At 39.3% G+C, this 15,286-nt stretch overlaps 1 protein-coding gene across 1 annotated transcript in view; it reads left to right on the top strand.

The window, feature by feature from the left end:
- Window positions 1-1,415: 1,415 nt before the first annotated feature.
- Window positions 1,416-15,286, top strand: part of TOPAZ1 (testis and ovary specific TOPAZ 1) — a 67,866-nt gene continuing 53,995 nt past the window's right edge. The window contains exons 1-2 of the mRNA XM_067755859.1: window positions 1,416-1,764; window positions 2,205-4,668. Of these exons, the coding sequence (XP_067611960.1) occupies window positions 1,416-1,764; window positions 2,205-4,668 (2,813 nt within the window). The remainder of the gene's footprint in view (window positions 1,765-2,204; window positions 4,669-15,286) is intronic.

Below are 15,286 nucleotides of genomic sequence, written 5' to 3'. Positions count from 1 at the left end.
AATGCACTATTGCTTCTTGCACTACAGTTTTCCCTTTGTTTCTACATTCCCTCACTTCCCTAATTAGTAACTGTCTGAATCTGCCCTTTTGGAACTCAGGGGAAGCCTATAAACAAGAAATGGGGAAACAGAAAGACTTTTGTAAGCAGGAGGGCCCCACAGGGTCCTGCTCAGTTTCAAAATCATGACTGTCATATAGATGTAAAAATGAACATGTTAAAGATTTTGTTTCTCCCATCAGGCAGATTTTATAATAACCACTCAAAGGGTGAGTCCAAAGAACAGACACGTTTATAGACCAGGAATATTGAAATGAATGTGCAAACGGAGGCAAAACTGGCTTCTTCCACAAGGAGCGGGAAGTCCACTGAACTTCTGTAGGAGAGAATTTGCATATCTATAGACCATTATTTTGCAATGCTACCGCTCATTTACAACTTATATAGTTGTAAAGTATCTCCCATAGAATCAGAATCAGATAATGCAGAAGGGTGACTCCTGTGCATAGATTTCCACCGAAGCACACCTTCTCCCCTACAGTGGCAGTAAGAGACAAAATCAACAATTCAGGGGCCATATCAGAAAGAGCCACAAATACCACAACGAAGAGTTTGGACTTTCTGTTAGTTTCAGTCTTTGAGCAAAGGAGGTTCATGAAAGGTCAAGCTGGGAAATGCCAAGACATCCTTTCATTGGAAGGGCATGGCCTGGCGGCAGGTGGAAGCTGACTGACAAAGCACAAGGATGGAGGCATGAATAAAATTTAGGAGGTTGATGCAGTGGGTCAGAGTCTGCAAGCCAGAGCCAAGGCGAGTGGCTGACAAACACAGAAAGTCGAATCAAGCGGACCTAATGAACGTGGATGCGAGGGATGAAGTGGAAAGAAGGGTATCTGATGGTTTCTAGGTTTCTGACTTAGACAACTGGGTAGACGGTGACGCATCCACCAACACAAGAAGAGCAAGCCCGTGATGAAAGACAAGGTCAGTTTTGCACAACTTAAGTTTGAGGTGCGTATAGGATGTCAGGAAGGCATATGGAAAGGGACCCCCCCACAAGAGACTTGGGGAGGACTTAGAAGCCACTCGGTTTTTGCGAGCAACCAGGCGCCAGAGGTGGCCGTGGGAGAGTCCGGCCTACTGGAAGGCTCCACCCCCATGCCCCGCAACGAACAGCAGAGGGGCCAGCTGCAAAGCCTCGAGGTCCTTCCGCCCGTTGGGCCTTGCCGCGCCTGCCCCAGGCAGGCATCGCGGACCCCACTTCCGCTTCCGGTCCCAGGGTCTTGGCGGCTGGGCGCGGCGGGGCGGGGCTGAGGGCGGCGGGTACCTGGCAGCCGAAGCAGCTTTTGTGTGGCCGGTGGGCTCCGGCCAGCGGGCGTGGCGGGCCTCGGTGGGCAGACGGGCGGCCCGGGGCAGATGCGGCAGCCGCGGGCGTCGGGCCCAGCGACGGCCCTGGGGCGTAAAGGCGACGCGCGAGGCCCGAGGAAGAGAGGCAGGCGGCCGGGACCAGGCGAGGCGGGAGGCTGTGGCCCTGAGGCCGGGGGGCGCGAAGAGAGCGGGCAAAAGAGGGGGATGGTGGCCCGGAAGTCTGGGAGAGAAGAGGTAGAAAGTGACAAGTCGGGTGAGGCGTTCGGGGCTGGGAAGGCCTCAGCGAGGCGGCGAGTGGAGGGGCCGGGGGGCCAGGTGGGCTCTTCAGACCCGTCGGACCGGCCGGGCTTCGAAGCAGCGAAGGAGGCGGAGCTCCCCTTGCAATCGGGAAGACACAGTAAGGAAGCACGCAGGGGTCACTCCCTTTCTAGCGTTTGCACCCCTTCTCCTGCACCCGTGTTTTACCACTGGCGTTTCACTTGCATCTACATGGGCTTTACTGATGCACACGTTGACCCGGAGAGAAAAAAACAGGAATTCGCTTAAAAGGTGTTTGTCCTGTTAGGATCCCTTGCTCAGTTCTGTAAAAGGAATTCCTACTAGTGATTCACTTTGGCTTGTATGAAATCACGATGCTAGAGGTTATTCAGCTGTCTTAGAATTTATACAGGACCTTAATAGAAATTAGGTCTTTGATTTAAAAACAAATGTATGTTTCCATTTGGCTATTCAGGGAAATAAAAATGGATGGCTTCACAATTTTTTTTTTTTTAAGTGATATTGCTTTTTCCTCCTCAATGTAAAATCTTTTCTGGTATGTTTTGTTGTTTTGTTCAGCCAAGGAAAAAAGAAAAGTTACTGAAGCCTCAAGTGATGATCCCCAGCCAGGAATTGACCTGGTAAGAAAGGAATCATTAACCAGTTCGGAATCTTTCCAAACAGTGGAATGCAGTGAATTTCAAAGTATGGCTTTCTTGCAGTCTTTGGGTAAGGAAAGTTTGGTAAAAGGTATTAAAAGAAGAATTCGAATTAAAAAATTTAAAAGCTTAGAACGGCCACCTCTCAAAATAACGGAATATAAGGCTACACAAAATAGTAAGGTTGAATTCCAAGATGAACTGTACAAGAATACTCCAAAATATTCTTGTCACAGCTTGTCACCTGGAGTAGAAAATAATTGCATTTTAAGATTACGTGATTGCAGTTGTTTCCCCCATTCCAAGAGTTGTAATGATGAAAATAACCTTGCATATAAACCTGATGGTGGATATATGCATGTACCAGAAAATTCCTCAGAGTTAAAGAAAGAAAACCCTAGGAGTCTTGGAGATAAGAGTGACACAAATAATATTCCTCAGCATTTACAAACTGAAGAAAACTTAATGGGAGTAAATCAGTTATTACTTGAAGAAAATGACTCATACCAAAGTAAAAATAAGGGCTTGCTTTCCTGCCTTCAAAGTGAAAAAAATAAACATTCATTAGAGGAGAGCAGTGTTGGGAGAAAACCCAGGAAAAGGATGAAGGTGTCTGAAAAAGGAGATGAAATGGTTATTAAGATGAAATTCTCTAATGTGTATAACAAATATGAGCTGGTGTTACAAGAAAACAAAACAGGTGCTGAAAGTAAAGAAACAGAGACTTTAGAGGCTAAAAAAAGTCCTTTAGAAGTTTTGAGAAAAGTAAACAATAACACGCTGTCACCAATGGATCATTTATTAAGTCTTCCAGAAACAGGGAAAAAAACAAGTCATGAACACCATGTAAATCCTATGTTTCAGAAAACTCTTGAGCCACTTTCAAAAGAAGAAAAAAAGAATGCTTCAGAGCCTTTAGGATGTAAAAGGATGGATCCAGAGGAGTATTTTAAGTGGATGAAAAACTCAATAGTGAAGTCACCTAGCGATTGCCATCCTATTGAAAAGAGAGCTTCGAGGGAAGACTCGAAGAATAAAGCTGAAGAATCTAAATTTAGCTGTCAAAGAACAATACCAATGACTGGCAAAAGAACTTGGCCTTGTTATTCGTGTGCTAGAATATCTGCCCAGTGTTGGAAAAAGGCTTCCTTGCCACAGTCAAATACCTTTCTTCCTGGGTCTCAGGAAAGTTTTAGGCAAGATGATTTTCTTAAACACCAGACAAATCAAACTTATTTAACTGATTCCAAATTGATGCTACAAAGTTCTCTAACAGAAACAAGCAGTGAATCTTCAAGTAGAGAGAAATTGGATTCTAATTTAAATTGTTTATCTTCAGTCTCTACAGTGGAACCTACTTTAATGGTTATAAAGGAACCTATCATCAATGATAATAAAAAAACGAAGTCAGAGAAACTAAGCAGAAGTGCGTCAGAGATAGTTTCTAATACTATTGAAGATACTCCATTAACTAATGTGACTCAAAACTTAACAGAAAGTAAAAAAAAAGATAGAGGGAATTTAACAAAACTGAATTTGACAGTGGCTTCCCAGGATGGCCAGGAAGCAAATAGCTCTACAGGCAAAACTATTCATCGAAAAGCATGCATTGCTAAGCAAACACTGGTTGTTCCAGACTTGATTAAGATATTGAACACAGGACGGCTGACTAATTTTAAAATTCCCTTACTTAAGAACAAAACAGAAAAAAGAAAAATACATGGCAAGTCATCAGAGAGAGAAGTATATAGTCCCCTAGAACTTCTTGACAGTTTATCTGGAGCAGAGGTAAGGCAGAATAGGACTAAAGAAAATGTCACCACAGTAACTTCAGGACCTCAATCTTTGAGCATACAAAATAGTGTAGTTCCAGTGCAAGCTGGTTCTGACTCATACTGCAGTAAGAGTTCCTGTATTATTTCTCCAAGCTTTTTAAAGCAAGGTAATGATAATAAACCATCTAACCACATCTCTAAACCAGGCAATATTGTTTCTAATAAGGAAGCTGTTTCTCTCACAGTTGAAAATAATACTATTTCTTATGATCCTGGGTGTATAAAGAAAAGTCCTGCCTTCTGCTCTAGTGAACAAGAAAGATTCAAAGCAGTTTTCTCTGAAGTTAGTGGTAGAAAAATGACTGAGAACGTTTCAGAAATTGAAGTGGGGTTTCCAGATATTCTTAAAGCATATGAAGATGATGTCCTCTTAATTGATGTAATTCAAGATGACCCAGATCTCTTTGGAGTCTCCAATGAAGGAGAGCTCTCATTTACTTCCGAGGGTCCCGTGATAAGCCAGGAGCCCAATGTTGCTGAAGAGCACCAGTCAACAGACTCCAAGCACATGGAACTTCCAGGAAAGAAAGAACCAAGTGATGACTTGAGGTATGCATATTCAAGTATGCCTTTTGGTACAGATTATTGTTGCAGGTTTCAAAAGCACTTTCTACTCTTAGGTGTCACTAATTTATTCAGTGATCATTATTGACGCTCCATTATTTTTTTAACCCAGTTATTTATTAAATGTAATATAGTATATAATTGCTAAGACCTGGAAATGTCATTAATGCTGAAACTTAGAATCAAAATAAAACAATTATATATATTTGAAATTATAATGGAGCAGATTAGCTGTTCAGAATTTTAAATGGTGGTTTATAAAGTGGCTTTTTAAATTAGTGAGATTGCTTCTTTCAAAAGTCAAATTTATTTTCATAGTTTTTTAATAATTGTAAATATACAGATATACTTTTATTTCAACCAAGTTACGTATTAAGAACAGTGCTATGTATTTTAACCCATTTTCTGTGGCTTCCTTGTTAGATAAAAAATCCATTTTTCAGTGACCAGAGAAAACTTGGAAAAGTTTATTTGAATTAGAACTTGAAAGTCGAATCAAAAGTTAAACTAATATTCAGAGGGGAAAAGCACGAATTTTTTTTCATGGTTTTACTTTTAAGGTGATGGTTTTATTTTTTTTTAATTTATTATTATTATTTTTTGAGTAAATGTTTCTTTAATATCAGCAAGGATAGAATAGGCATCTTGGTTAAAAGCAAGTAAAGGTGATTCTTTTTTTTTTGCCATAAATAGTAGAATTTTTATTTATTTTGTTTTTAATTTTAGAATTTATTTATTTATACAGCAGGTTCTTATTAGTTATCCATTTTATACATATTAGTGTATACATGTCAATCCCAATCGCCCAATTCATCACACCACCAACCCCCCAGCACCACCACTTTCCCCCCTTGGTGTCCATACATTTGTTCTCTACATCTGTGTCTCTGTTTCTGCCCTGAAAACCGGTTCATCTGTACCATTTTTCTGGGTTCCACATATATGCGTTAATATACGATATTTGGTTTTCTCTTTCTGACTTCACTCTGTATGACAGTCTCTAGATCCATCTAAGTTGATGGTTTTAAATGATGACTTAGCCCCCAAAGAGAGTGAGTTTGCCTGAATCAACTTTAAATGGAGCCAAGTAATAACCTTCTTGTTCGGGAAATTGACCTATCTGATTGGCCTAAATTTTATTTACTATTATGTTATATTTTACTAAAGTTTTATAATTCTTTAAGCTCTAATTTATATTTGTATGTTACAGTACTTGAATATTGGAATGTTCTGTGAACAGACTCGAAACATAAACACTTTCCACTAAGATTCAATAGTACATGACTTAAATTTGTCTGGTATTCATAAATTTTAGTTACTTTTGTGATATTACATTCTTCTTGATATTCTTAGTGTGACAGTAACTTGTAACATCACCAAATAGAGTACTTTCTATATCCCAAAGGAAGGACCAAGAGCTTTATCTGTTATTTTTTAAAAACGTCCATAATGAAGATGGTAATCTGCCCATTTTGAGGTGGAAAAAATGAAGATGACAAGTTGTCAGTTGTCCAAATTCACACTGCTAGTAACAGAATCTAGATTTGAACTATCTTAGTTTAAAATTAGTGGTCAAGAACTTAACCTTTATAGTCTGACCTAGGTTTTTGAATCTTTTCCTTTCCCTAATAGCTCTGTCACCTTGTAGGCAAATTATTGATATTTTACCTTATCTGTAAAAAGGGAAGGTACTTGCCTCTCAAGGTCGTGAGGATTAATCAATGAAGGGATGGGAAAGGTTTTGGTGTAATACTGAGTGAATAGTAAGAGCTCAATAAAAGGTAGTTAATTAAAGGTGCTTTTAACTCTTTCAAAGGCAAACATCTCTGTTAGCTAACAAGATGTTGACAGTGAACTGCAGTTGAAGGTAGAAAGAGAGAAATGTTGTAAACTGGGCGTAAAGTTTGTTTTTTATACTTTTTTTTCTTTCTTAGGATAATGACTGATTTTATAAAAATGATACGTGTTCATTATATTAAAAGTGTAAGAGGGAGGGAATCTCACCACCCAAAATAACAAATTAATTACTCAAAATTTGTATGCCTGTGTAGGCATATATGTGGATATAATTTCAGAAAAGTTGGATCATGCCACTTTTTAGTAAACATTTAATTTTACTTACGTTTAACTTGGGGAAGGAGGGACTGAAGTGAAACTAAAGGAACTGCTGAATCAATATACTTTTTTACAACAAGAAATTAGTTCCTGGGCTTCCCTGGTGGCGCAGTGGTTGAGAGTCCGCCTGCCGATGCAGGGGATACGGGTTCGTGCCCTGGTCCGGGAAGATCCCACATGCCGCCGAGAGGCTGGGCCCGTGAGCCACGGCCGCTGAGCCTGCGCGTCCAGAGCCTGTGCTCCGCAACGGGAGAGGCCACAACAGTGAGAGGGCCACGTACCGCAAAAAAAAAAAAAAAAGACAAACCAAGAATCAAATTTACTTCAGATAATTTTTCTATTATTGTAACTTCATTTCCTTTTATGGCAGGAGTACCAATTATACTTGTTTTTAGCTCTTCTTTTTCTTTCATCCCTGCTTCTGAAGTTTTGGGTTTTAAATAAACTTTAAAATTTCCTCAGTAGTTATTTTAATTTTCTCTGCACTGGAAATACCAGTTTTACAGTCATCCACAGTGCTAGGATAAACCTTAACAGGGAAAAATGGACGCATGATCACCAGAGGGTCTGCTAATAGTTATACAGAAAATTGTTAATGGTTCTAGAACTAGATGAAGCTTAAAACATAATTTCTAATGTCAGCTCTCTCCCTTTTACCAATCAGTTGCTAATTAGTACATTACTGTTTCCTCACTCTACGACACTGAGAGGTTGAAACCTGTTAGAATGAGTTTCTGTTTTACAGAAATAGAAATTGAAGATGGGAGGGCTATGCCCAGAAATTGTCAGAAGCTCTGGACTACCTCATATTGGTAAAACAGGTAGACAAACATGAGCTTATTTGTAAGGCATTTAAGTTATGTTAGAATACTTATTCTTTGTCAGTCTCCACTGTGGGGGAAGTCCATATTAAAATCCAAAGCATTAGAAGCATATTAGAACTAATTCCCTAAGACTTGAACTGATGAACTTAGACATATATAATGGGTGAAATAGGTAAAACTTTTGAATTAGCCTGTAAGTATAGTTAGAGATCTGAGAATGTCTGTAATAGTCAGTGCTGGACAGTTAATCTGTACTAGAATATAGGATTATGTTCAATCACATATGCTAGAATTTCAGTCAAGTGATATTATACAGTGGATCATTGAGATTTTAAGAATCTGCCAAATATTCACGGGAATTACTATATAGCTGGGGAAGTGGGGACTAATGTGTTTGAAACAAAAATATGTAAACTGAGGTACAAGAACACTAGTAGTTTAGAAAAGAGGGTTGAAAGGGCCTCTTGGAAAAGCCAAAATTTGTACTGATCCTTAACGGTTGGATTGATTTAGATTAACAAGGGGGAAGAAGGAAGAAAGTTTGGAGAGGTAGAAAATTAATAAAGAAAATGTGGGCAGAAGGTAAAGGTAGCTATGAATATGGTTGTGCAGGGCAGATTATGACTTCTTCAGACAGAAGCAGGAGCCGTTCTCTTCCCACAGCACCTTTTGCTACCTCACTTATGGCACTGATTTCATGATGATATAATTTACATCTCTCACCTGCTAATACTATTGGACCTTTTTTTTTTTACTTTTCTTTTTTCTCTTTATTTCCAAATTTATTGAGACATATTTGACATATTTGAGACATTTGATGTATCATTTATGTAAGTTTAGGGTGTACAATTTGATGATTTGATATATGTATATGTTGCAAAATGATTACCATAATAAGGTTAGCTGACACATTCATCTCTGTTCCTATGAGTTCTTTCTTTTAGATTCCACATACAAGTGAGATCATACACTATTTGTCTAGACAAAATGAAAAGGCAGCCTATGGAATGGGAGAAAGTATTTGCAAATCATGTATCTGATGAAGGATTAATATCCAAAATACATAAGGAATTCATACAACTTAATAGCAAAAAACCAAATAACATGATTACTTTTTTTTAATCTTCACATAGTTAGGAACTCAACAGGTTGAGTCAGCCAACTAAGAGCATTGTACAGGCCTGATTACACAACAGGAATCAGAAAATTTAACTTTAGCCAACAAAACATACACTAATCTAGTAGACCTTAATAATTTTGATAAAATATGTTTTATTTGCCCATTTTATTATAAACACAGTTATTAGTCTTGTTTTATTTTCTTTGTAGATGTAACATTTAATGAGTTCAGTGAAGTCTTGAGAGGAGAACATATTTTTTGTTACTGAATACAGTCTAATTTTCATCTTGGTACCCACCAATGTAAATACAGTTGCACAAGAATATATACTCTTGTGTATATTCTCTATTTTTCTTTCTTTCTTTCCTTTTTGTTTCTGGTGTTATCCTCTCTAATAAGTTCTTGGTTTAGAGTAGATATCTCAGACACTTTTCCATGGGAACATCATTTTCTGTTTGTGTGTGTGTGAGACAGATATTTAACTTTTGTGTACCATATCTTGTATTCCATGGCTCACATAAACTGTTGGACTTCTTGAGGGTGGGAAATGTCCATGTCTCATTTGCCTTTGTAAACCCAGTCACTCATACATTGAGGGAGGGGAGAGAATTAAGGTTTCAGTTCCTACTATGTTGTAGGCTGTTTCTCAAGCATTGGAATATATGTAAATGGAGACAGTGAATCCTTTTTTTCTAAAGCAGATAGATGTTTAAGAATAGTAAAAATAAGACTTGATAAGTAGGGTGATACCAGACTAAGAAGGTTGGAAAATTAGGCATCAAAATTTGAACTTGGTATAGAATTGATGCTGGTGATCAGTTTGGATCATTTATACCACCTTTGCAACTTGGACTTAAATCCATGAAAAGCCATTGTACATTCTAGAGCTGGTAAATAATAAACTTCTAGGGGGAAAAATACCTAGCACCACTGTACAGAAAATAAAAGCCTATTACTTTTGCTCAGGCATTTGAGTCCCATTTAGACCATGCCTAGCATGGATCTATGCTGGGTAAATTATATTGTCTCAAGAAATCCACCCCACTTACTTTCTCAGATCTTGGGGAATCAGTTTGTTCCCCAAGAGACTGGCCTCTGTCACCAGGTTTACAATACCAAATGACCAAAAAAAACCCAAAAACAAAAACAAAAAATGCTTTCCAGCAGAAGTAAAGGTCATTCTCTTTCTTTCCCTCATTTATTTAGACTCCTTGGCCTGTCTTTCAAGAAGCTCATCTTACTCCATTCTCCCTGTCCACTGAATATCTGAGGCACTCTAACTATAATGCACAATTTTACACTTAATTGTAAGAACTGACATTTAGTGTCTACCCTGTGCTAGATACATTACTTATGCTATTTCATTAAGTAGAACAGTTCTGAGATTGACCATATCTTTAAAATTGAGTCAAAGTCACTAACTTTCCAAAGGGCACACAACTAGTAAGTATCAGAGCTGAGATCTGGACACAGGGCAACCCGCTCCAAAGTCGATCTCCCCTCCCCAAAACAGCATGCTGGAAGAGTGGCACTTTGGTTCTTTACATGGCTTCAAATCCATTATTCTATAGACTGCCACAGAACATTATTTACTTTTTGACCCCTTTCCTCTCTCATCTCGTCCTCCTCTTTATTTTTTTAAATTAATTAATTCATTTATTTATTTATGGCTGCGTTGGGTCTTCGTTGCTGCACGCGGGCTTTCTCTAGTTGTGGGGAGCAGGGGCTACTCTTCGTTGCTGTATGCAGGCTTCTCATTTCTGTGGCTTCTCTTGTTGCGGAGCACGGGCTCTAGGCACACGGGCTTCAGTAGTTGTGATGCATGGGCTTAGTTGCTCCGCGGCATGTGGGATCTTCCCGGACCAGGGCTTGAACCTGTGTCCCATGCAATAGCAGGCGGATTCGCAACCACTGCGCCACCAGGGAAGCCCTCATCCTTCTCTTTAAAGTAGCAGGTGGTGCAGTTTGAAGAAGCATCCTTCTGATTTTTACTTTTTTCTCTTTTGGACCACATAAACCATTGTTTGTTTTTGCTGAAATAAATGGTACTGTACTTGATGGAGTTATCGTTTGTAATATTAGGAGACTGAGCACCTCACATCCTGGCATCAGGCTTGGGAACCTCTGGCCCACTGAATTGGATACTGTAATATTTCTGTTTTGGGCCACTGTTATCTGCAGAATAATTGCCCCAGTGAGTTTATGGTAGTCCTTTTCGCAAACAATATGTGAGTGTGTAAATAAGTGAACATTGACTGCACTCAGCTAGTTAGCATCTCAAAAGGAAGCAATAACATTCTGAATTTTTCTTGGGAATTTTTTCTGAATTTTTCTTGAGCAATAACATTCTGAATTTTTCTTGGACAATAACATTCTCTTAGTTTTCAAGCTTTTTCTGCTAATAATTATTCTAGAGCTGTTGTCTTCAAACCTGTTTGTCAGTTACCCATACTAAAGATACATTTTACATTACAGTCTGGTACCTACCTATGAATATGTAAGACAATAGATTTATAAAAATAGTATTTCCCTTACTACATGTGGTCTAGTATCATATTTTGTATTTTATTCTGTTTTATTTAAAAATCCTGGTTGGAACCCATTAAATTACATCACCCCCTTGAAAAATGCTCTGTTAGAGGATAAACCTGATGTAATCTATGTAGTTCTTCAGAAGCCTCTCTTATTCTCCTCTCCTTTTTGCTCAGATCTTCTCTTTTGCTTCCCTGTATTCTGTAGCCTCACCCAAGTCTGTTTCTCTCCTTTCCTCCTTCTACCCTTCATTTTTCCCCCTTTCTACTCCACTAATGCAAAGCTGTAATATATTTATGGGGGTTACAATTTTATTTTTCCTAATCTAGTTGAATTTAACTTTTTCGTATCTCTTTGTGTCTTGCAAATTCAAAACAAAACTAAATTACTTCTAACAAGAGTGGCATGTGCAATTTTACCTTCCTTGTAAGTTACTTATTCATAGTAAAAAGTTTCTCTTATGAACTGTACCAGCAGTATTAAAAAATACTGTTGTAATACACTTGCTATACTTATTTACTTTTTTGGGTTTTGGGTTTTTTTTTTTTTTTAAGGAATAACCTTCTGTGTGTCTGGGCTGTACCTATTTGTGAATGTAACTTTCAGCATAATTAGAAACAGCCCTCAATTCTCTATTTATTGAGTCAGTTAATCCTATTCATGCTATTATCTTGAATATCTCTCATGGTTTTTCCTTTCTCTCAATTCTCACTGCTACTATCTTATTCATATTTCTTCTAAATTATTACAATTAGCTCCTGGTTAATCTTCCTGAAATCTCTTAGTATATCCTCCTCCGCAGTAATATTTTGAAGCAGAAATTGATCTGCCAGTGACTGCTTACAGTACTCCGGTGGCTCTCAGCCACCTGAGGATAGAGTCTAAATTGATTGGCATGGCTTATTATGGCTCTTTGGTGGATCTGCATCCATTCTGTCTTTGGCAGCTATGGGGTTGGTGGGGAGGAAAGTGTGGGGGGAGGCTGATAAAAGATAAGCAGAGCAGGCAGCTCACTGTTTCCACAATATGTCATTATCTGAATCCTTTTGCATGTGTTTCTTTATCCAAAAGTTCCTTTCTTTTCATTCATTTGTCCTCTAAATCACATCTGAGATATTATTCTAGGGATTTGTTCCAGTAGTTCTCTTGGCACAGATCTCAGTATATTATGTCTCCTTGTATGTGCACCTCCTCCTATGCTGGGAGTTTGTAGACAGGAGAGAGGCATCTTCATTTGCGTCTCCCTAGTGTCAGGCCAGGAGGATGTTAGGTGCTGAGTATATGGTTAGCAACTAGATGCACATGGACCTTGTTCTCACAGAGCTTTTAGTCTATCAAGGGCTGCAAATGATTAAGCAAATACAATAAAATATGATAGGAAAAGTGCAAGGTGTTGAAGGCTTCCTCGCCCTAGTAACATTTAAGTTGAACACTAAATAATGAATAGGAACTAGGCAATAGGTGAAGAAAAGTGAGTAGAAAATTGAGAGGGAAGGAGTAGTCTATAGGTAGGCCTGCAGGGAAGAGCATGTTACAACTGAGAGACAGAAATAACATCCCATGGCTTAGTGTTCAGGTGGCAAGAAATGAACCTACAGAATATGCAGAAAGCTCAGTCGTGCAGGGCTTTGTAAATAGGATGACCATAGAATTGATCTTCTGAATTGCAAAAATTTTGAGAGGGAAATGCGGGGGGAGGTATTAATAATTAATATGCCAGGATAAGAGGCATACACAGATCATCCTAGACAAACTAGAATTCATGGTGAGTTTGAACTTTATCCTAAGAGTATATAGGGATTCACTGAAGGACTTGACTTCCAGTAGAGAATTTGATCAGATTTACATTTTAAAAATCATGATAGCTCTGGTGTGGAGAACAAATTGGCAAGGAGCTATTGTCATAATTAGACCAAAGGACATGGTGACTTCAACCAGAAGTGGGAGTGGATTTGAGAGAGGTTTAGGAAGTGAAGATTGATTAATCAAATGGGGGTGAGGTTAGAGGTAGGAGTTAAGGAAGATACCTGGTTTCTCTTGTTTCAAAGAAGGGCATTACGGTTCTCTGATGAAAACAGGCAGGATTGGGGAGGGATGCTGGTCATGAGGTCAAATTTAGACATGTTGAGTTGGAGAGACCTTTGAAATACTGAAATGGAGATATTCTAATAGATATGAGTCAAGAGGTATGAATTGGGGGAGGAGATTTGTATATATTTGTGTCTTGTTTGTACTTTTATTTTCCCATTCTTTTTTTAAATTTATTTATTTTATATTTATTTTTGGCTGTGTTAGGTCTTCATTGCTGCACAAGGGCTTTTCTCTAGTTGCGGCGAGCGGGGGCTACTCTTCATTGCAGTGCGTGGGCTTCTCATTGCGGTGGCTTCTCGTTGCGGAGCATGGGCTCTAGGCACGTGGGCTTCAGTAATTGTGGCACGTGGGCTCAGTAGTTGTGGCTCGCGGGCTCTAGAGCGCAGGCTCAGTAGTTGTGGCGCACGGGCTCAGTTGTTCCGCGGCATGTGGGATCTTCCTGGACCACGGCTCGAACCCGTGTCCCCTGCATTGGCAGGTGGATTCCTTTTTTTTTTGTTATATACACAATTTTTTTCAAATGACAAGGTAGTTCAAAGCAGAAAATCAAAGACGATACTATTTTCAGAGAAAATTTTTTTAAAAAGCAAAATTAAGGTTCTGAATAATTGAGGTAACATTGAAACTTGGAAGGAAAATCCCTCTCACAAAGTATAATATCATATAATTTAAAAAGCCATTGGTTTTCATACATGTGTCTATAAACTTAAAGTTATATAAATACTTACTTTTTTTAACATCTTTATTGTACTATAATTGCTTTACAATGTTGTGTTAGTTTCTGCCGTGTAACAAAGTGAATGAGCTATATGTATACATATATCCCCTCCCCCTTGCGCCTCCCCTCCCACCCTCCCTACCCCACCCCTCTAGGTGGTCACAAAGCACCGAGCTGACATCCCTGTGCTATGCAGCTGCTTCCCACTAGCTATCTATTTTACATTTGGTAGTGTATATATGTCCATGCCACTCTCTCACTTCGTCCCAGCTTACCCTTCCCCCTCCCCGTGTCCAAGTCCATTCTCTATGTCTGCATCTTTATTCTTGTCCTGGCAGGCGGATTCTTAACCACTGCGCCACCAGGGAAGTCCTATTATATTTTATTCTGTGTACTTTTATATACTTTTGTCCAAGTTTTTAAAAATGGAATAGTGTTTGGCCACTTGTTTGTTTGTTTGTTTGTTTGTTTTTTCCCCAGTACGCGGGCCTCACACTGTTGTGGCCTCTCCCGTTGCGGAGCACAGGCTCTGGACACGCAGGCTCAGTGGCCATGGCTCACGGGCCTAGCCACTCCGCGGCACGTGGGATCTTCCCGGACCGGGGCACGAACCCGTGTCCCCTGCATCGGCAGGCGGACTCCTAACCACTGTGCCACCAGGGAAGCCCTGGCCACTTGTTTTTGAGTGGCTCCTATAGCTGTAGTTTTCATTTGTTGAGCCTATGCCATTGGCTTTAAGGACATTTTATCTTATTTAATCCTCACAATAACCTCGTGGGTAAGTGGTATTCTCATTTTACAGATATGGTTAGACTCAAAGAATTTAAATAGTTTTGCCACTGTTGACATAGTAAGTGGCAGAACAATATTTGAACCCAGGTTGGTTTAACTCTGATCTCCATAGCTGTTACCTTTAGACCTTAGGTTGTCTTCAGAGACTACAAAAAGAGATTCAAAGTGCTCTCACACTCTTCCTTTTACATTGGCGGTAAGACATACATACACATGCTTAAGAGTAGGAGGTAAACATTATCTTGCATTGGTGTAATACTTTAAAAATGTTTTAAATGCCTTGTATATGTCATCAGTTCTCTCTGAGTAACAGAGTTTGAGTGGCAGCACTCCCTAACAATTGTGGCGAATGTGATTAAAGAACCAAATGCAGGGGCTTCCCTGGTGGCGCAGTGGTTTAGAGTCCGCCTG

This window comes from Pseudorca crassidens, chromosome 10 (assembly GCF_039906515.1).
Source record: "Pseudorca crassidens isolate mPseCra1 chromosome 10, mPseCra1.hap1, whole genome shotgun sequence".
Classification (NCBI taxonomy): Eukaryota; Metazoa; Chordata; class Mammalia; order Artiodactyla; family Delphinidae; genus Pseudorca; species Pseudorca crassidens.
Note: the sequence above shows the minus strand (reverse complement) of the source record. Positions and strands in the feature narration are given on the sequence as shown.